At 36.1% G+C, this 22,641-nt stretch overlaps 1 protein-coding gene across 8 annotated transcripts in view; it reads left to right on the top strand.

Annotated features, from left to right (window-relative positions):
- Positions 1–22,641, top strand: part of LOC136025960 (UNC93-like protein MFSD11) — a 159,998-nt gene that overhangs the window by 43,529 nt on the left and 93,828 nt on the right. For 4 of the 8 annotated variants that reach the window (XM_065702073.1, XM_065702074.1, XM_065702075.1 and 1 more), the window contains one exon: positions 20,089–20,219. In XM_065702073.1, the coding sequence (XP_065558145.1) occupies positions 20,089–20,219 (131 nt within the window). Of the gene's footprint in view, positions 1–3,439; positions 3,545–7,062; positions 7,163–10,317; positions 10,410–17,078; positions 17,182–20,088; positions 20,220–22,641 lie in introns of those variants that run through there. The other 4 variants (XM_065702079.1, XM_065702078.1, XM_065702076.1 and 1 more) reach the window with 4 other exon arrangements.

Genomic DNA, 22,641 nt, shown 5'->3' with positions numbered 1-22,641 from the left:
AATTTAATATTTAGCTTGATATTGTGTGTCAAAGCTCTTATTTTAAATCCAGACCGGACCCAGCGACATTGGGTAGAGTTTTTTTTTGGGGGGGGGGCTAAAATCTTGGAAGACGCTTAGAGTGGAGGGATCGGGATGAAACTTGATGGAAAAACTAAGCACAAGTCCTAGATACGTGATTGAAATAACTGGAATTGATCTGCTCTCTTTGGGTGAGTTTGGGGGGAGGGTTAATTCTGAAAAATTAGAAAGAATGAGCTATTTTTAACTACGAAGGAGTGATCGGATCTTAATGGAATTCCATATTTAGAAGGACCTTGTAACTCAAATATCTTATTTTAAATCCCTACCAGATCCAGTCTCATTGGGGGGAGTTGGGGGGGACCGGAAATCTTGGAAAACGCTTAAAGCGGAATGATTAGGATGAAACTTGGTGGGAAGAATAAACACAAGTCCAAGATACGTGACTAACATAACCGAACTGGATCCGTTCTCTTTCGGGGAGTTGGGGGGGGGGTAGTTCGGAAAGATAAAAAAGAGGTATTTTCAACTTACGAACTGACAACCAAATCTTAATGAAATTTGATGTTTAGAAGGATCTTATGCTTTTGAACTTTAGTTTTAAATCTCAACCAGTTCCAGTGACATTGGGGGGAGTTGAAGGGGGGAACCGGAAATCTCGGAAAACGTGAAAATTGAGGTGGCTTTATCTTACGAATCGGTGATAGGATCTTAATGAAACTTGATATTTAGAAAGATCTTATGTCTCAGATGGTCCAGTTTCAATTTGAATCAGATCCGGGGACAAAGGGGGCTAGAGGAGATCAGAGGGGACAGAGTTGAGAGATCGAGATGAAACTTCATGGGAAGAATAAGCACAAGTTATAGATACGTGATAGACATAATTGGAGCGGACCCGCCCTCTTTGGGGGAGTTGGGGGGATTTCCAGTTCTTTGGTGAGGTCGGTGCTTCTGGACGTCCTAGGACGATGAAACTGGTAGGCGTGTCAGGGTCTTGCACAAATTGACTTGATAACAGTCATTTTTCCGATTTGACGATGTGGGGGCTTGAGGGAGAGGAAAAATTAAAAAAAATAGAGGTATTTTTAACTTACGAATGGGTGATCGGATCTTAATGAAATTTGATATTTAGAAGGACCTCGTGTCTCAGAGCTCTTATTTTGAATCCTGACCATATCCAGTGATATTGGGGGAGTTGAAGGGGGAAACAGGAAACCTTGAAAAACGCTTAGTGTGGAGATCGGTTACAAAGTGTGGAAAACGGTTACAGCGGAAAGATCGGGATGAAACTTGGTGGGAAGAATAAGCACAAGTCCTAGATACGCGATTGACGTAATTGGACTCAATCTGATCTCTTTGGGGGGATTGGGGGGTGTTTATTTGGAAAAATGAGAAAAATTGAGGTATTTTTAACTTAAGAACGGGTGACCGGATCTTAGTGAAATTTGATATTAGAAGCAACTCATGTCTCAGAGGTCTTATTGTAAATCCCGGTCAGATCTGGTGACATTGGGATAAGTCGGAGGGGGAAACCTGAAATTTTGGAAAACTCTTAGAGTGGAGAAATCGGGATGAAACTTGGTGGGTAGAATAAGCAAATGCCGTAGATACGTGATTGACGTAACCGGACTGGATTCGCTCTCTTTGGGGTAGCTAGGGGGGGCGTCCAGTGCTTTGATGAGTTTGGTGCTTCTGGACGTGCTAGGGCGGCGTCAACTGGTAGACGTGTCAGGGACCGGCACAGATTGACTTGATAAAGTTGTTTTTCCCGATTCGACCTCCTGGGTGGCTGAAGGGATAGGAAAAATAGAAAAAATGAGGTATTTTTAACTTACGAGTGGGTGATTGGTTCTTAATAAATTTTGATATTTAGAAGGACCTCGTGTCTCAGAGCTCTTATTTTAAATCCCGACCTGCATTAAGCATCTGATTTTTCTTTTAAATCAATTTGTTGATTATTTTGCTTATTATATTTTTATATTATTGTTTATGATTATTTTGCTTACTATAATTTTGCTAGAGCTCATGTCATATGAGCTCTTAGCTCTTGGCTCTTCCGACCTCGTTACAAGTGCCCTATGAGCTCTTAGTTCCTGTTTTATTTAATGAAGCTTAGAGACAAACATTTTCTAAAAGCAATGGAAAAACTATGTCAATTAAAGTAAAAGTACATAAAAATGAAAAAAGCAAGTAATTACAAAAAATACACAAAATAATAAAAATATAAACTCCCACAAAAGATATAAACTCCCACCATTCAGTTCTGTTGTGCAATGCCAAAGCGTTTGAAGGATATTTTTTAACGATATCGACAGTTTTGAACTTGGTTATCGAACAACAAAATATTTTATACATTTAGACTCTCTGTTTATAAAAGGTAACGCATTATCAAAGTAGTTTGCTCAAAGTAAAAAATTAAAAGTAAGATTAAGAAAATCAAATAAAAAGTTTTAATTCAATATTTTTAATTTAATTTTGAATACCAAAAACCAATATTTTTGACACCTTTATACTTCATAACTGTAATAAACTAAATATTTTTCAAAGTGACGTCTTGTGACTCTTGGGGAAAAAATGATAATAAAACACAAAAAAGGTATCCGTTCAGGACGAAAAATACAGAAATTCCCAGCATTCCGTTAAGGGGAAACATTCCTGATTACAGTGGCTTTGTATATCAGCTCGTGGGTGCTTTTGCTATGCAAGCAAGAGTTGACGGCATATTTTTTTTAACCGAGATTGCCCCTTATTATGTTGTGTCTCTTGTGTTGTTTTCTATAGTTATACGAACTTTCTTGCGTACTAATAACTGCACTAATTACTAATAAACAAATACATATTTAGGATTACCATAAAAAGCTGATTCTTTGATTGAATTTTATAAACAGTTAGACTCTTGAACTTTCGTTATTGACAAGGATCGGTATTTACTTAACATTCATTACTATGAAGAATTTGATTTTTTTTGTTACTCAAACCAAACCATATAGGAAAATGTTTATGTAAAGCTGAAAAGGTGTCACTTTGTCACAAATTAGAACTTTCGTTTTCCTTATTAAGGGCCAAAATCTAGTGGCAGGCAGCCAACAATGGGGCAGTACACATTTTTCCATGGTTTTTCCCTATTCTGTTCTCTCCCTTTGGTTTCCTTATAATTATTTTATAGACCCAAATTTCCTGGGGGCGATGCCCTCCCACCTGCCGGCGGCCATGCACCTCTTGCTTAGTATATTTGAGACGCATTTTTATTATAATATTGTAAAACATTCTGAAAATGAATGACTTTTCTTTTATTGTGTCCTCGGTTCTTTCAACTAGTTTTTCTTGTTCAACCGGGTTAAACAAAACGGCTTATTGTTTGCACTTATAAGAAATTAAATCCCACCTTGTGCGAATTTTGCGTTACTCTTGCAATGGTGACATTTCTTGGAAGTATGACTTTGGGTGTAGTTTCTAAAATAAATAGCTTGTTGTTTAGTTTTTGGATAAGCATTGGTGTTTATTTAGTTAAATCTTTTAAGAGGTTAGGATTGCAAGGCCTATTACACCTATCGTCCAAAATCAAAAGAATTTTTCTGTAAAAGGGTTTTGAGTTGCTGCGGTTTGAAGTAACTAGATTTTAAGAAAAATGGCAGTAAACGCTCTGATAAAACAGGGACAAATAAAAAGGGGAAAATTAGCAATTCTCGTTACAACCCCAATCAAAATGATGGGACAGAAGACCACAAATGATGTATCTAACAAATAGATTTCGTAGGGCGAATGTTCCCCCCCTCCTTTGTAGTATAATATTTACAGGCGTGAATCAGATTCTTCTGGATAATCAAGGGAAAGTAAAAAGCTGTCCTTGTTAACAGAAACAGAAATAATAACAATAATAGAACAAAGCTTTGAGAACAATATATGTATCAAAATAATCCACTTTTTATGAAAATTTCTAGTATATATGAAATCCTTTATGCTTAAAGCCAACCAGCATAAACGACCACTATAAGGTAATAGCATACTTTTAGAAAAGCGGAGAAAAGAAAGAGCTGAACATTAGACTCAGGACACATGACAGATGTAGAGCAGAGGCTGACTTGAAAAGAAGTAGTAGACCCTGACCTGTACTCTAGGACGCATTACTTTTCTTGAAACTGTTCCAATATCCATGGTTTTAAAAATATGAAAATGGAGACTTGGAACGTTACAACGTTAAGGAAAACTATCGTATTGACGACATTTCGACTGGCTAATTGAGAAGTTTTGAAATTGATTTGTTAGGAGCGTCAGAAACTCATCTTCCAGGAATGCGAAATATGAAATTAGCTGATATAGAATGTATTTGTTCAGTTAGGAGGAATGGGGTTTATAGGTAAGGACTAGGGCTCATGATGAATAAAGAAAGTCCCAGTCTTACTTAGATGGGTAAGGTATAACCAACAGAATTCTTGTTGCTCATTTTATGAACCAATTATGTAAGGTAAATATGATACGAGTATATGCTCTTATAGGACCGATAGTAGTAGTGACTCAGATTAATTTCCGTTATAGGACCAAATAGACATCATTCCCAGGAGGAAACATGGTATTTTTATTACGGATTTTAATTCCCAGGCTGGTGGAAATAGGGATACATGGTATCTTAGCCTTGGTAAACTTGGTATAGGAGAGGGAAATAGAAACGGTTATACATTACCAGCACGGAATGTGTTTTTGAGCTAAACACAATTATTTATTTTATTTAATACATTAAAACACAAGAATGTGTTTTTGAGCTGCTGGATTTTGAAGCTATTAGATTTTAGGGAAAATTTCGGTAGATGCTTTGATAAGATAGGGACAAGAAAGGAAAAATGTGGCGATTTTCGTGACAACAGTAATCAAAACGGTGGGGTAGACAAATGCGACTGATACATTTAGCAAAATCAATTTTTCCAGGGAATGCTTTGCTTTCCTTTGTCTTAGAACATTTAAATTCATGAACAAAATCCTTTATGGTATTGACCGGGAAGTAAAGTGACCCTAGTCAATAGAAACAGAAATAATAAAAAAGAAACGAAAAAAATGAAGCTTTAATAACAACACATGCATTTAAATAATCCACTAAGCACCGAGCACATTGCGTAACATATAACTTTTTCCGCAGGGACTAGGGCGTCATGTCATTCATAAAGACTTAAATATTGGACCTTTCAACTGTGCCGAATCAAATGGCTATTTTAAAATTTTGATCAGATATCTTTGGGGAGAAAAGGACTTGGAGGGGAGGGCTAGTTACCCTTCAATTCGTTTAGTTATTCGAAAAGGCAATAACACTTTCTTTCTGTGAAGAGGCAATAAAACTTCTCTTTGAATGAGCCTTCTACACCTCTTCGAGAACCAATATCTGGATAACGATCACTCTTGAAAAGAACAAAAACAAAAAAACAACAACAACAAATTAACATGCATTCGTGATGCCTCTTGAAACCTCCATAGTAGGGTTCTCTGATATGCTGAATCTGATGGTGTGATTCTCATTGAGATTACGAGAGGGTGAAGCTTCTCATATACGTAATAATTTGTGTTCTTTTAAGTTTTAATGTGGTTCCATACTTGCAGTTGAAAAAACATATTTTTAAACAAATTTAATTTCTGATCGTTTTTAAATAATGCTGTAAAATTCGGTTCCCCCTTCATTAAAAATTCTCTTTTCCATGAAAAATTCCTCAATGGAAAGGTTGTTCCACGTAACCCTTCGACTCCGCCCCCTAACCAGAAAAAAATCCAACCTGAAGACGTCAGAAGGCTATACTTCCCAATATTCAATACTATATATAAACAACGGGCAGGGTTCCCCGGAGATTGTGGGAGGATTAAGTCATCCTTATAGACATAGTTATTAGGTTTTTCGACCATGCTGAACAAAATGGCTATCTCAAAATTTTGATCGAATGAGTCTGGGAAACAAGTGAGTGTGGGAGGGGGCCTAGTTGCCCTTCAATTTCTGGTCACTTAAAAATGGGCACTAGATCTTTTAATTTCCGTTGGAATGAGCCCTCTCGCAATATTATAGGACCATTGGGTCGAAACGATCACCCCTGGAAAAAATTAACAACAAATCACACGCATCCGTGATCTTTTGTCTGGGCAAAAATACAAAATTCCACATTTTTGCAGATAGGAGCTTGAAACCTCTACAGCAGGGTTCTTTGATACGCTGAATCTGATGCTGCGATTTTCATTAAGATTCTATGACTTTTAAGAGGTTCTTTTTCCTTTTTTTCTAAAATAAGGTAAATTTTCTCAGGCTCGTAACTTTTGATGGGTAAGACTAAACTTGATGAAGCTTATATATTTGATGTCAAATTTCGTTTTTTTAGAGTTTCGATCCCTATTGAGCAGGGTCACTCCTTATTTTCGGTTCGTTACCACGAAATGTTTGATTTAGATAAAAATCACACGAAAAAACTTTCTTACCTATTTGTCTGCACTAGAAGGAAAAAAAACAACAAAAAAAACACTGTTTATTTCTTTGTGCGGTAGTACATTGCCACCTGCACCACTACCTCCTACCCTGGCCGACAAAAGCACTAAATTGTGTCGAACTAGTATGAACAATAACAAAATGTATATATCAGCCATCAATAGTACATTAGCAAACAATCAAAACAGTGCAACAGCCAATAAATACATTTTTGGTTTTTACTAGTTTTTGCTGAAGCTAAATGATAAGTTTGACAACAGAATCCCAGGGTTTAGTAGCGCTTTTTTGTTGTTGTTTTTTGCTTTATTTTTTTATTGTTATTTTTCTTTAATGGTTCTCGGGAGGAATATTTTAGTTTTACAACAGCTCTTTCTCATAGCATTAAAAGGAAACGGAATTAAAATAAACATATATTTTGCGTTGGCATAAATATTATACACCTATAAATACTTATAAAAGTATAAAACTTTTTCTTCCAATTATAAGTGTAAAGTTAGGACTCTGCCCTCTGAGTCACGATAAAGATTACGCACGACGGAGCTTCTGATTATTTTTAATTCTTTTTAAATTCGGAATGTAGATTTTAATATTCTTATCACCTAAAAATTCTTAAATATTAAATGTCAATTTTTAAAACAGTTAGTCAATAATAAGAAGTTCTAAGATTATATCAGCTAATATTTCCTACTTGTAAGCTTCTCATTTTATTCATTTATTTTTAATTCTGAAGTCTTCTTAGGAAATTAAAATACAGTTTTTCGTTATGATAGTCTCCCGGGGAAATCTGTGGAAAAAAGTAGATAAGTTTCATTTCTATGGAAGTTGGATAAGTTTCATAAACAAATTATTGCATTAACACCTTGTGTAGCGTGTCTGAAATTTTAAACCCAGAAATGTTTTTGTTGAAGTATAGATTTGGACGGAGGAGGAGTCTGGATAGCTGTGTTTGTCTCAGGCTTTTGGTGTTAAAGTGTGCTGTTAGTAGTAGTAGTAGTAGTAGTTATTTTACCAGCTACTGTTACATTCTATTCGGTGGTCTATGGCGATATACTCACTGTACCGAGGAAAGAAAGATAAGTATGGGGCATTAGCGAGTTCAAAGAATCTGAGCCAGTGTGGTCTCAACATATCCAAAGGGTCACTTTCCCCCTCAAACATTTACAGACTAATATTATATTGTTTCTCAGCCTAATATAAACTCTTTTTCAGGATGGAATCGATTGTTTTACAATGAGATTATAAGCCTTTATTATTTTTTAGTTTCACATACCATCATCTCAAGGGGTAATACAGCCTATATGAGGATATTGAAACAGTTAGAGCAGGCCACGAAGAATAGTGAACGTGAATAGGGTTTAAGTATGGGGTGAATTCAAATAGACTAGCTCCCCCTGTTTTCAATTTAGATAGTTTCCTTACTGATATAGGGCTTGACAAGGACTTTGAGTAGACTATGAGCTATTAACTAACGATCCAAATAAAGTGTAGGAGCAGGCCGTGCCTAGTACCAAAAGTGAGCGTGAATAGGGGGAGCAGGACAAAGTAGAAGTGGTTCAACCCTGCATTTCCTGATTTTTATTTAGGAAACTCCGCTTTGCGCAATATTTGAGTCTTTTGAGCCGAGTTTGGAAACCCCTTCAATACACTTACAACTGGTAGTAACCATACTGATCCTGTTGACATAGTACACTTTTCTGTAAGCAAGTTTCGGCCAATTATTTTAGGCAGATTTGGGAGGCGGCAAGACAGTTTGAAAGCATCTATTGCTCAAATAAAGTTTTAATTTTAAAAGTCGGGTGAGGTGTACTCGTATTACCTGTAAACGGAGATGCAGGATCTTAACTTGGACTTAGAAAATTTTAATTTTTTTTTTTTTTTTTTTTTTTTTTTTTTTTTTTTTTTGATTGGATAGTAAGTATTTTTAATAATGAAAATGGAGTGGGTCAGTGGTTTTATTTATAGAAAGTTTAGATTTAAATGTTACAAAGTTTAAAAAGGAATTTGTTTTAAAAGGTGAGAGGAATAAGAGGGTGCAAAACATAATTCAGATTTAAGGGATTGTAATGGTGTACAATGCTTTTGTTTTGACACAGGACTTTTGTGCTTCAAGTATGCAGTCCTTGTCGCAGGGCATTAACTCAAGGCAATGGAAGTTGCTAGGATACATTTAGACAATTTGGCTATTAATGGGGGTAGAGAGGGAGCAGAGCTTTGTAAAATGGATTTTAATTGTTTAAAGGGGCAATATCCTGTAACACTTACGGAGAACCAAAACAAGTCATGTAAGATTGCGTCATCTTCACTTGTAAATATTAGATCATAATAAATTTTTCTTGCAACACGGACTTCCCTGCGGACTCTAACAAGTCCTATTACGTAGTAAAAAGAAGTAAAAAACCCTATTACGTAATTAACACCTCCATTTCACAGAAAACATTCCCTTTTGTATAACATAGAGGTGCACTATATCCTTACAGGTGCGCTATAATATTGCGTAAGACCAAGGTGTGCGTAATAACGTCTTGAGGGGATACTAGCTCCAATAATATACCTCATATGAGGCTTCTAGAAAGCCTAATGCCCTCACTACTCCCCCCAATCCTTTGGGAAAATCCATTTAGATGTGAGACTAAAATCATCTTCCTAAATAAAAATCTTCGATGCCATCCATCTCCTCCGTGGAAAGATGTAGTGTCGTCTGCTTGTTCCAAATTTGACTATGTTTAGCTTCAACCTTTGTTTTTCCACTTTTCTTCTTTTCTCTTTGGTCTAATATTTTTGATTTTTTCTAGTATTGTTTCTTTTTTGTATTTTGTTGTTGAGGCTTTGAGAAATATAGCACACCCTGTTGTTTTCAGATAAGCCCAAATGAGACCCAAGCCTCATTTCTCTTATTCTTGATAGCTCTTAATTTTTATCCTTAACTTGTGTTTTGTTTTTCTGTTACTGATCTTATTCCAAGTAAGTAACACGCTGCTTGAATTGTTTAAAACTCGCATTGTTAAATTCACCGAAAACATAAATTGTTTTCAGTATTGATTTTTAACATTGGAACGAAAATAAAGAGAAACTAGTTAAAGTGTATTTTGTTTTTAGTAAAGTGTAAAAATAACACTCTAGATTTTAGAGGGCTTATGGGAATGATAATTCTATTTTTATTTGTAGTATTACTATTCGTATTAAATTTGACTTGATCATTTGCTTTAATTTCTTTTCGTTTCATGTTTCATTTGTCCGTCCATAGTATTACCTGATTATCAATTTTAATTTATCCATTTTATTTTGTATTTGACTTGTGCTTCATTATTCATTCACAGTAATTTCTGTTCGCTTTAAGTTTGATTTATTGCATGACTTTATTTCTGCCCACTTTAGCTTTTAATATGGCTCTTTGCTCTTCTTTGAAAAACTTTTTTTTAGTAGCATTATGACGAGTTTTATTTTTCAAAAAATCTTGAGGAATGCGAGAGGACTATATTCCTTTAATTTTTCTCAATAATACCACTGGTTGGCTATCCTTTTTTTTGTATTTTATTAGTCATTAAAAAACGTTCTAATTTAAGCTACAACTTGGAAAAACTCTTCCAGAATAATTATATTAAGGATGATTTATTATTAAAAAAGAAGGCTTGTGTTAATTTGAGTCACGCCTTCCAGCAATTTTTCGCTTTGAATCCTAATCATTATTTTAGAGAATAAAAATGCTCTATTAATGCACAAGTTCAAAATATGTCTACAAGTACGGTTTTTGCGTGACCAAGGATAATATTAGCGGTTACACACCTCATTGGAACGATTATAACCCGAGACGATCGCACTAACTGAAGCATAAATTCTGTTAAACTACCTCAATCTCACCTTCGGTTTAGTCATTTTTAGATAAGAATGACAGTGGAAATGAAATATTCCTTTTCTGAAGACGGAGCTTTCAAAAAAGGTAGACTTTTCACTATAGTTTTTTATATAATCAAAGTTGTTTGAATGTCAACTCACATATAGAAATATAAACTTTTCCGTAAAACGGAAAACATTCGATCAAATTACGCTTCGTGCCAAAAGCAACAAAATAATAGAATTTGTTACATTAGTATAGAAGTCCCAATTTAATATAAAATAGAATTTTATCTTACCATTACAACACTTTAATAGCCACTGTGCGTCTTTTCCGTTATACTATACCACTTTTTATAATTTGGGCTATATATTTGCAATTCAGGAGGGGGGGGGGGTACAGTGAAGTGTCTTTAGAAATAATATAAGCAAATATTTTAGTTTTGTAGGATTACTGATATTATTCCTAAAATTCCTTCACTTTAATTAACCCCAAACCCCTCCCCCTGAATGTACAAATATATAGCCCTAACTATATATTTTTTGTATATGTTGCCATACGTCACATTTTTGTTTCAACTAAATACCCATAAACGACTTAAAAAATACATTTTAAATAGGGGTATAGGTATTGAAAAATATCCGCAATTGCAAACGTTTATCGGACTACAAAAAAGAGCCACATCGTTTGGTAATACGATTGTAAGAAACTTGGGGTACTTTCCGGATTCCGGGTTGCTTGACTTTACTGGCTTTTCAGTGTTTATTTGACTATTCACCGTGGCTTGAATAATACGAATTTACAAACAAGGTGAATGCTTCGTAAGAATTACTTGATATAATCCCGGTCGTCGTATTTTCACCTCATGTGTAAAAAGGGAGCCGGCGTTTACCGCCCACCCCCTCGAAAGCACCCTTTCCCCATGGAAGCTACCCCTCTGTGGAAAATACCCCCACCCTCCTGAAAATACGCCCTGTGGCAGGTTGGTCTCCAACAGCTTATAAAAATGGCTATAACTCTCAATTTCTGATGTAATGAGCCCCTCCGAAGTTTCTTCGGTTATGAGGTTGGGATGAGGAAGGAGCAGTCCCCCTTCTATACAGAATGAATTCTGTTCATTTTGGAGTTTGATTTTACTCTACTTTCATATTAACAGCGTAAACCAAAAATATTCCCAGAAATCAAGAGGGATTAAATATCAGTTTCGTATTTTTGATGTATTTTTCAAGTTTCTGCACCCCCTTCCAGAAAATTACCCCCCCCTCCAAAAAACAACAAACAAACAAAAATCCTGGATAAGGTCCTGGGGATTATATATCGATCTCTACCTTCACCCTCCCCTTGTCTCTTACGTAGAACTAATTATGTATTTATCTGAAGGCTCAATGATAATTGAGATATTTTGGCATTAAAATGTACCTTTTTAGGCATCCCCTCCCTAACTACAAAACAACCAGAGAAACTCATTACAATGAGGTTCTCTGGAGGCTTAAAGCCCTTATATGCAAACGTTTTGAATTGTAAAACAACAGGGAATTGACCTAAGACCTAAGACAGTGAAGTTTTTTATACCTGAAAAGTATTTCGGCTGGTTAGGGAGGGAAGGAGATACCTCAAAGGGTGCATTGTAATGTGTAAACGTCCCAACTCTCATTGAGTCTTCAGATACATAAATAACCTTCAAAATCACGTATTTTATGCGGGTCCATTCTCGGGGAAGGGGTGGTTAAACGCCTAGCCCCATTTAGAAAATATAATGCATAAATAATTTTAGTATATACGAAATAATCTTTGTTTACATTGGACCCTGTAAGATATGTACATTATAACCGTGTTATGAGGAGTTGCCTACTTTAGTAAATCGTGCATGTAGTGCGTGTCAAACGTAGCCCGAGATTATTTCCAAGTGCCATGAAGAGCGTGTAGTCATATTTTTGGATCCTTAAGGGCGTTTTTTGTTGGAAGCATCATCCAACCTACACATTTGTCATGATTATTGTTACGAAAGGTAAAACCTTTGAGATTATCTTTAGTCTTCAAAACAGGAGTGAATTAATCCAATTTTTCTTAAGAAGAGTTAAATTATACATCTTCGTCGTGATGGTTGTTGTTAGTGCTTCCGCGCTGCAAAATTTTGTCAATAGAACAATCTGAATAATATTAAATACGAGCCTTTATAACAGTCCAATGAAACGAAGAGGAAATATTGGTGACAAAGAGTGTTTTAACGGTGAAAAATGGCCAAGCATAGATCGAAGGTTTACCGACCTTCAAAAATCACGTACACGGGTTGCCACGTGCAAAGCTTGGCGGGACTGTGCCGAATGTTTCGCGGATTTTGTCACGTCTGGTGGGATTGTGCGGCATATACGGCACTCCGAGATGTAAAACACGTTGCGGAAGATTGGCAACCCCGAAGTGAATACTCGTGGATAATGATTATTGTACGTGGTATTTACCAAGTAACATATAGTGATCGCAAATTCTGTCGGTCTGTCTGTCTGTCCTGGTTTTGCTAGTTTAGGGAGTTCAACATAAGCTAGGACGATGAAATTTGGTAGGCATCAGGGACCAGGCCAGATTAAATTAGAAAAAGTCGTTTCCCCGATTCGACCATCTGGGGGGGGGGGGTGGACGGTTAATTAGGAAAAATTGGAAAAATGAGGTATTTTCAACTTAAGAACAGGTGATCGGATCTTAATGAAATTTGATATTTAGAAGGATATCGTGTCTCAGAGATCTTATTTTAAATCCCGACCAGATTCGGTTACATTGGGGGAGTTGGAGGGGAAACCTAAAATCTTGGAAAACGCTTATAGTGGAGGGATCGGGATGAAACTTGGTGGTAAAAATAAGCACAAGTCCTAGATACGTGATTGACATAACTGGAACAGATTTGCTCTCTTTGGGGGATTTGGGGGGGGGGGTTTAATTCTAAAGAATTAGAAAAAATGAGGTATTTTTAACTTACGAAGGAGTGATCGGATCTTAATTGAATTTCATACTTAGAAGGACCTCAGATCTTTTATTTTAAATCCCGAATGGTTCCAATGTCATTGGTGGGAGTTGGGGGGGGGGTACCAGAAATCTTGTAAAAGACTTAGAGTAGAGAGATCAGGATGAAGTCCAAGATACGTGACTGGCATAACCGGACCAGATCCACTTTCTTTGGGGGAGTTGGAGGGGGGGGGGGTAATTTGGAAAAAATAGAAAAAATGAGGTATTTGTAACTTACGAACAGGGTATTAGATCTTAGTGAAATTTTATATTTAGAAGATTCTTCTGCTTCAGAGCTCTTATTTTATATCCTGACCAGATCCAGTGACATTGTGGGGAGTTGGAGGGGAAAACTGGAAATCTTGGAAAATGTGAAAATTGTGGTATCTTATCTTTCGAATGTGTTACCGGATCTTAATGAAGCTTGATGTATAGAAAGATCATGTGTCTCAAATGCTCGATTTTCAATTCGAAGCGAATTCGGGGACATAGGGGGCTGGAGGATGGAAACAGAAATCTTGAAAACCAGAAATCTTGGATAACACTTAGGGTGGAGAGATCGGGATGGAACTTGCTGGAAAAATAAGTACATCTTCTAGATACGTGATTGAAATAATTGGAACAGATCCGCTCTCTTTGGGGGAGTTGGGGGGGATTTCCAGTGCTTTGGCGAGTTCGGTGCTTCTGAGCGTACTAGGACGATGAAAATTGGTAGGCATGTCTGGGACCTGCACAAATTGACTTGATAACAGTCCTTTTCCCGATTCGACCTTCTGGGGCGCTGGAGGGAGAGGAAAAATCGAAAAAGTGAGGTATTTTTAACTTATGAATGGGTGATCGGATCTTAATGGAATTTGATATTTAGAAGGATCTCGTATCTCAGAGTTCTTGTTTTAAATCCCGACCGTATTTGGTGATATTGAAAGGTTAGAGGGGGAAACGGGAAATCTTGGAATACGCTTAGTGTGGAGATCGGGATGAAACTTGGTGAGAAGAATCAGCACAAGTCCTAGATACGTGATTGACAGAACTGGACTGATTCCACTCTCTTTGGGGGAGTGGGGGGGTGTTAATTCGGAAAAATAGAAACATTGAGGTATTTTTAACTTAAGAACGGGTGACCGGACTTTAATGAAATTTATTATTTAGACGGAAATCATGTCTCAGAGCTGTTATTTTAATTCCCGACCAGATCTGATGACATTGGGGGGAGTTGGAGGGGGAAATCGGAAATCTTGGAAAACGCTTAGAGTGGAGAGATCGGGATGAAAGCTGGTGGGTAGAATAAGCAAATATCGTAGATCTGTGATTGACGTAACTGGACTGGATCTGCTCTCTTTGGGGGAGTTAAGGGGGTCCAGGGCTTTGGCGAGTTCGGTGCTTCTGGACGTGCTAGGACGATGAAAATTGCTAGGCGTGCCAGGGACCTGCACAAATTGACTTGATAAAGTCGTTTTCCCTGATTCGACAATCTGGGGGTTGAAGGGAGAGGAAAAATTAGAAAAATGAGGTATTTTTAACTTACGAGTGGTTGACCTTAATGAATTTTGAATTTTGAATTAATGAATTTTGATATTTAGAAAGACCTCTTGTCCCAGAGCTCTTATTTATATCCCGACCAGCATTAAGCCTCTGATTTTCCTTTTAAATCATTCTATTGATTCTTAAAATTTTGCCAGAGCTCATGCCATATGAGCTCTTGGCTCTTCCGACCTCGTCACAAGTGCCACATAAGCTCGTAGCTCTTGTTTTTTTCTGTAAGACCGCTTGGCATAAAAACTTTTGCGAATATGAACTTGACTGATCAAAATGACATTAGTAAACTAATTGTGACTTGGTTATGATTGTTCTTGGTTTTTAAAGGTATGATTTACTTAATGAAGTTATTGAATTGGGAATAAAGGATGGTTGTATGGATTAGCAACTTACTTAAAAGTCATCATAATAATTATTTGTTTATGCCATAATAACGAAAAACCATCTTCTACTAGCATTCTTAACCGGCCTCCTTAATCTAGGTAATCCCTGCCTAAGCTTAAATGTTGGTCTGGCTACTTCCCCTCTAGTATCAAATCAATGAAGAGCGAAGATATGTCTTGAAGATTTCCCTAAAAGCCAACCATGAGATGACTAAAAATGTGAGCTCTACAGTACCGGTGCAATCTTGGGCACGCGGTGGATTTCGTTAGGGGGTGGGCCAGGGAGTATTTGTTCCATGTCAATAGGAAGGATGTGTATGGCAAAGTTCTGGTATGAAGTCTCATAATCTTATTAAATATCAAGTTTCCAATGTACTCTTTATAATTTTTTTGACTAAGTAGATGACTGGCTCAGTCTTCTAATAATGTTCATTGTGTTCATGAGCTTCGCCTTTTTATTGATAGAAAAATCATACTTCCTAAAGAAAATTCATTTGTTCTTTTAACTAGACAAATAGAGTGGTATCTTTCGGTCAGTTCTTCTTTCTTTTTTAGTGCTTCTTTAAGGTTTCAATTGTACCAAAAAGGAAGGTTTATCGGCACTTATCTGTTATAGCGACCCGTTATAGTGAAGTATAATTATAGCTAACACATTTTGCATGAAGATCCACTATACTTTACCCCCCACCCTAATGAGCAAGTATATAGCGCAACTTTGTTTCGAAAGTCTTATATTTTCATCATGTTTTGGTATATTTCATTAGGATTAACCTAACTTCACTTCTTGAGTGGGGCCGTTGTAACAGATAAATACCCATTTATTAATCAAAATTTGCTGCTATCTTTCAGATTGGAAACTCTTGAAATTTAGGAAATCTATCCTAGACCCGGTATACCAGCCATTTTTGGATCTTCGGAATTGTTCTTGAATTTTTGTAATTGTTGCTGTAACTCCTTATTTGTTTCATACAATTGACCTTTTTCGCTTGTCTTATTTAGTTGTCCCATCTCAAAATCCTTCTTGTAAATGTACCTTGTATGACCTATTCAACATTATCAGAAATATAAAATTTTCGTGAAAAATATGTGTATAAACTTTGTTAGTTCTATTTAAATGTGAATGATTTCTCTGTAATTGCTTGTCTGCAAAGGCACTTTTTAAATCTCCTTTCAAACCCTTAGCTTTTGTTTGAACAATGGCTCTATATTTGTTTATTCACTGGATTAATTTTCAAACTCGTCAGAGATGTATTTGTTTTTCTAATTTTGATAGAATTCGTGGAAGAAAGGATTAGTGGAAGAAATTACTGCCTTGTGTACTCTATCACTATTTTTGTTTAATCAAGTGTTTATCTTATTTCTGATGGAAAGGAATTCTTTGAAGTCATTCTTCACAAAAGGGTACGAAATTTCTAACCGATTTCTAAAGATAAATTTCGGGTTATTTCACGCTTTTTTCTCTATCGTGTGTTTTCAACCTGGACAAAAAATTCAACCCTGGACATCAAAAATGTGTTTTAGATTACTGCCTTAAAAAAATTGTTTAGATAACTAAACTTGGGGTGAAAAATCGATTGCAGCTCGTCATAGTATTGTGATGCCAATTAAATTTTGTTTCTTATCATTCAATATCATGATCACGGTTTTAAGCGACATCAAAACTATGTTTTTAGGTTTTGTTAAAGTGGGTGCCGACTTTCAGAAATTACGAACACCAGCTGGCCCGTGCCAAGTGGGGGAAAGTGTACTAGGCGTGGTATGAACGCGCCAAGCGTTGAAGGGGCATTGTCACGTGTGGTGGAACTGTGTCACACTTGACAGAACCGCGCAACACATATGGTGCTCCGATATGTAGCCTACGCCAGGTGGCAGAATGTCTTTGACCCTACGGCCTTTTCCTTTATTTACACAAATCTACCTCCAACCTCCTCCATGCACGCATTCCCAGCCTTTGGTGACAGGTGACGCTTTGTTGTTTTATAAACAGAGTATTATTCTTCCTACACAAAACAAGGAATTACTAAAAATGAAAATATTTTGAAAATACAGTAACTAGAATAAAATATAAGCAAATGCTTTGTGTATTGGCGTTCAGTTAAGAATAGAACTAAATGAAAAACTTCCAATGAAAAGAACAATTCAAAATAAAAAATAAAAAATCTGAAATCGACCCGCACTACAGTCTCAGTTTACAATAATATAGTAAGGTTTGCTGTCTTACCATCATGTGAATATCATATTAGCTTATGGGCCATTTTATTACCAAATACTCTATTAATTATAACTAAATTGTTATACCTAAAAAAATTACAGCGTACTGTAGCTATTGCTCCTTTCTTTTCCTAAATCAAATTTACCTAGGTTAGGATACCATCTATCCCTATTTCTACCGACCTGGGAGTTAAAAATCTCCTAATAAAAATATTATATATCTGCCTGGGACCCTGTCTCTTTGTTCCTGTAACTGTAAGTAAAATTTATGTGAGTCACTACCATATCCCTCAATTGGCTATACACGGGCATGACTGATATCCTTTACTTTTTAGTCATAAAAAGAACAACTAGTATTTTGTTATTAATATCTTGCCAACCTAAACAAGACTTAGAAGCTTCCTTATTCATCATGAGCCCTATTCCCTGTCTGTGTGTCCTATCCTTCGTGCCTAAATAAATAAATTCTATATCAATTAATTTCATGTTTCCTGTCCCGGGGATACGAGTTTTTGAAATCCTAACAAGTCAAGTTGGAAGCGTCTGTCAAAATGTCGATACGGTATCTTTTTTTTAAACGTCGTAACATTCCAAGTAGCAGTTTTCAGGATCTTTAAGTATGAAATATAAATTTATGCGGATGAAGGATCACAGGTTGCTAAAGATTGTCCTTTTCTGCCAACCCTCTAGGGCTAAACGGAAAACATTTCCTTCGTGGTTGGGGTGGGAGGATGTCGCAAAGAAATATTTAAGGGAGACGGGAACTTCTTGGGAGGATGTAAAGAAGGAGGCTTTGAATAGATTAGGATGGAGGAGGAGTATGCGTAACTGTGTTGGCCTCAAGCGGCTTGGTGCTGCGGTAAAGTGTTGGTTTTAGTAGTATTAGTAAAATTCTAATCCTAGCCAAACTTTCATAGAGTAATGATGCTGAGATTCTTAATCTTCTTCGTTAATAGTTTGGTTTAGCAAGTTTAAACTTGCCTGTTAAAGTTCTAAGCATAAGAAAAGTCGGATTAATTTAGTAAGAACTCGGTAAAACCATTAAAAACGGGTCTGATCTTGCCAAAGTTGAACCATGAAGTTCAACATATTTGAAAAACCCGAAGCAAATATTTTGTGCTCCTGCCTGCAAATATGTAAAATTTTGTATTTTCCTTGGAAGGATGGCCACATGTGCATTTTGCTTGTTAATTGTTTATTTTTAAGTTTTGCCTGTTTTTTCTACTTATATTTCCCTCAGGGGTGATCGTATTGAATAAATGGATATTCGAAGATGACTCATTCAAAGGGAAATAGAAACTCTTGATTGCCATTTTAAGTAAAAAAAAAGAGATCATGTCCCAGCAAAGTGGTTTTTTTTGCCATTTTGCGGTGTAAAAACAACAGTATCCATCCGAAGAGGGCCAAATTGCTAGGGAGTGGAAATTCTGAGTTCCAACTGATTTGAAACTATAGAAAATACTTTTTCATGGCCTCGCAGCTTCTGAGGTCATAATTCTGTGGTGCATTCAACCCTAAACACGTATATGCAGTGAGTAGAAACAGAGAGGTTATTAACGACAATTAATTTTAAGCATCATTTGACTGAGTTGACTCGTTTGAAGCTTCGTAATTTGTGTTCAGTATTGTATGGGTATTGACCAGTTTTAAAGGTTGGGGGGATCATTGAATCTTTCTGTGGTTGGATGAAGGGTGGGCTCAAAGCCACAAAAGGCTCTAAAGGTTCAAAAACCACATTTTTGGGCCCCATTTGTACGATTCCAGGTACTTCAGGTAACATGGACGGGAGTGGGCGAATTTATGCCTTAATCTTTTATCATTTGGAGGATTATGTTTGGACCAAACAGTTATATGCTTACATTAGACCATTACAGTTATATGCTTATCCGCGCATATAACCTATTAAATTATTGAACATCGTTAAAAATTCTATATTTTATTTTGTATTTACTCCGTAAATGTGAATTTTAAGCAGAGCCATTCAAAGGGGGGGGGGTGACAGGTGTGACTTCCCCGGGCGCCGTGGCTAGGGGGCACCGCTATTAGAGGATTGCCCAATTTGATCGAATTTTTCACTTTGATTCGGCTTTTTTTTGCTTACGTTTGAGTCGGGAGGGGTTCTGTAATAAAACACAGACGGTTCCATGTACTTCAGGTAACATGGACGGGAGTGGGCGAATTTATGCCTTAGTCTTTTATCATTTGGAGGATTGTGTTTGGACCAAACAGTTATATGCTTACATTAGACCATTTCAGTTATATGGTTATATGCGCATATAACCTATTAAATTATTGAACATCGTTAAAAGTTCTATATTTTATTTTGTATTTACTCCGTAAATGTGAATTTTGTGCAGAGCCATTCAAAAGGGGGGGAGGTGACAGGTGTGACTTCCCCGGGCGCCGTGGCTAGGGGGCACCGCTATTAGAGGATTGCCCAATTTGATCGAATTTTTCACTTTGATTCGGCTTTTTTTGCTTACGTTTGAGTCGGGAGGGGCTCTATAATAATTTTTTTCCTGGGCACTACCAAACCTAGGAACGGCTCTGATATAAATATGTTGCCTATAACAATGACCATCATTAATCGCGTGTATTGTGAAAACTAATTAGTTTCCCGATTCAGTTAAACTTTTTTCTAATTTATTCTTTCATAGTTCAAGCCGAGATGGGACGAAACACAAACTCAGAGCCAAGTTTAGAAAGAAGAAATATGAAAAATGTCCTTCTTCTTGGAGTCAGCTTTCTTCTTGTCTTTACAGCCTTTCAAACTATGGGAAATATTCAGGTAAGGCTTTAAAAAAGCAAGCTAAAGCTTGAAAAAACAAGTATTAGAGTTTATTGTATAGAAAGATTTCGTTTTTAATCCTTTTAGTTAAAATGCGCGTCTTTCTTTAACATAATCGATACTTTGACTGATTAGCCCAAGAATAGGAAATAATAGGATAGAATAGAAAATAAAGAATAGGAAATAAAAAATTGACTTTTATGCAAGTTTTATCTTTAACACGTGATTCATTGCCAGTACAGAAACAAGTATTGCCACTCATAGAACTTCACCAGTTCTTTGATTTTGTACTTTTCACTTATTTTGCAAATGTTTTGTATGAGTATTATAAGCTGTGTTATTATACTAAGAACAGTATGTATTTCAACATCTTCTTGCTAAAATTTAATGAAATACAGTATTAACTAATCTTGTCCAACCTCAAAAATGGAAATAATTTTATTTCAACAGCAAAACTTTTTCCAGTGCTCGTATTTATTTTTATTTTTATCTTTAACAAAGAAAACAATATTGTCACGCAAACGTCTGGTAACAAACTGAAGACTAACCACACTGTCTTCTCAAAGTTTGGAAATAGCTCCGATTGGACACAGTTAGTTCCCCCACCCCTTATCAAGATCAGAACACAATTTGAGCTTCAGTGAAAAACAAACGAAAAAAAAAAAAAAAAAAAAAAAACACAACAGAAAAACAAATGACCGTGGATTATCAGTTTAATTGACATATACTGATATTTATTCCTTAAAGTTTTGATATTTTTTTTTTAAGTAAGAAAAATGAAAACATACGAAAGTATTTTGTTTTTAGTTAAGCGAAAATTGTGTTCTGATCTTGAGAAGGTATGGGGGTTGTCAGCCCTTCTCATGTTGATTTTTGTCGTTTTGAGTTTTACTCGGCTATCTACTGTAATCTGTTCGTTTTGAGTTTCATTTATTTATTGATAGTGTTTTGGGGTAGTTTTACGCTTGGAAGATTATTTTACTTCTTTCTGCTCATTCTTGGCTTAATGGAGCTCTTTACTTTTCTTTGAAAAACTTGTTTTGTGGAAAAAGTTTTTTAAATTAATTTCTGCTCATTTTTTAGTCACAGTCTTTTTCATGAAAAAAGTAATATTTTATAACTTTTCATTTTTTTTTCTATGAGGATCCGTTGTATGGGTGGTTATTTGTATGTTGGAGAAACTTCTTCAACAATTTTTAATCCCAACACAAATAGCATTTTTCAATTTAATTTTATAGCTTCTGAAGTTGACCTGAAAAATAAAACTTAATATATTTTTTGGTTTGTTTTAGACCAGGGCACTTCGTATCGAATGAGTTGTTGTACAAACTTCGAAAAGGGCTCATTCCATTGAAAATTGAAAGGAATAGTGCCCTTTTTAATAGTCGGAAATGCTTGGAAGGCAACTAAACTTTCTCGCATGCCCACTATTTCCATAAACACATTCAACCAAAATTTTGAGATAACCATTTTGTTCAACGTAGTTCAGTGGTTCTCAACCGGGGTCCACATGGACCCTAGGGGTCCATGTAATATTTCCGGGGTTCCACAGGCAAAACACAACAAATTGGGGGTCCACAATGATATTTTGGGGGTCCATGAAGAAAACCAGCTCAGAACACTCTTTATTTTTAAAAATTCAATTTCTACTGTAATTTACTGTTCACTTTATATTGTGTTCACTGTGTGATACACCGTCAACACTTAGTTGCAAAGAAAATGAGTGCATGTCTGCATAATGCCCTTACTGTTGTAATAAAAGTAGTTAACCATATTAAATCAAATTCTCTCCGAGACCACCTTTTTCGTGAATTCTGTAAGCAAAATGGAGAAAAGTTTGGGCGGCTTGTATTACATACAAAGGTGAGATGGCTATCAAAGGGCAATTGTCTTAAGCGTTTCATTGCACTTTGGGATTCTATTGTTTCCTTTCTTGCTGACACACAACTTGGAGCAAAACTGCTTGCAAATAAATGTGATGTTTTACTTATCAGATATATTTGAAAAATTTAATTCACTTAGTAAACAGCTCCAAGAAAACAATTCTGATCTAATATCTAGTAAAAGTGCTATTGCTGCTTTTCTAAGAAAACTACAGCTGTATAAGAATAATATCAGGCGTCGTGCATTTGAACAGTTTCCTTGTTTAGCCTGTATTGACAGTGATTTGCAAGATGAAGATCTTGCATTATATCGTAAATATTTGGAAAATATACATGAAGATATGCAAACTCGGTTTGGCGACCTATTCGGGATGGATATACCGATTTGGGTTTCAATTCCTTTCGAAGTTAATGTTGCCGAAATAGAATTATCTTTCCAAGAGCCCCTCATCGAATTACAAAGTGATGAAATAATGCGTGCAAAATTCCAAGATGGAAAGTACAATATATGGAAAACAAACAACGTTGCTACAAAGTAC

The sequence above is a fragment of the Artemia franciscana genome, chromosome 4 (genome assembly GCF_032884065.1).
Source record: "Artemia franciscana chromosome 4, ASM3288406v1, whole genome shotgun sequence".
Classification (NCBI taxonomy): Eukaryota; Metazoa; Arthropoda; class Branchiopoda; order Anostraca; family Artemiidae; genus Artemia; species Artemia franciscana.
Note: the sequence above shows the minus strand (reverse complement) of the source record. Positions and strands in the feature narration are given on the sequence as shown.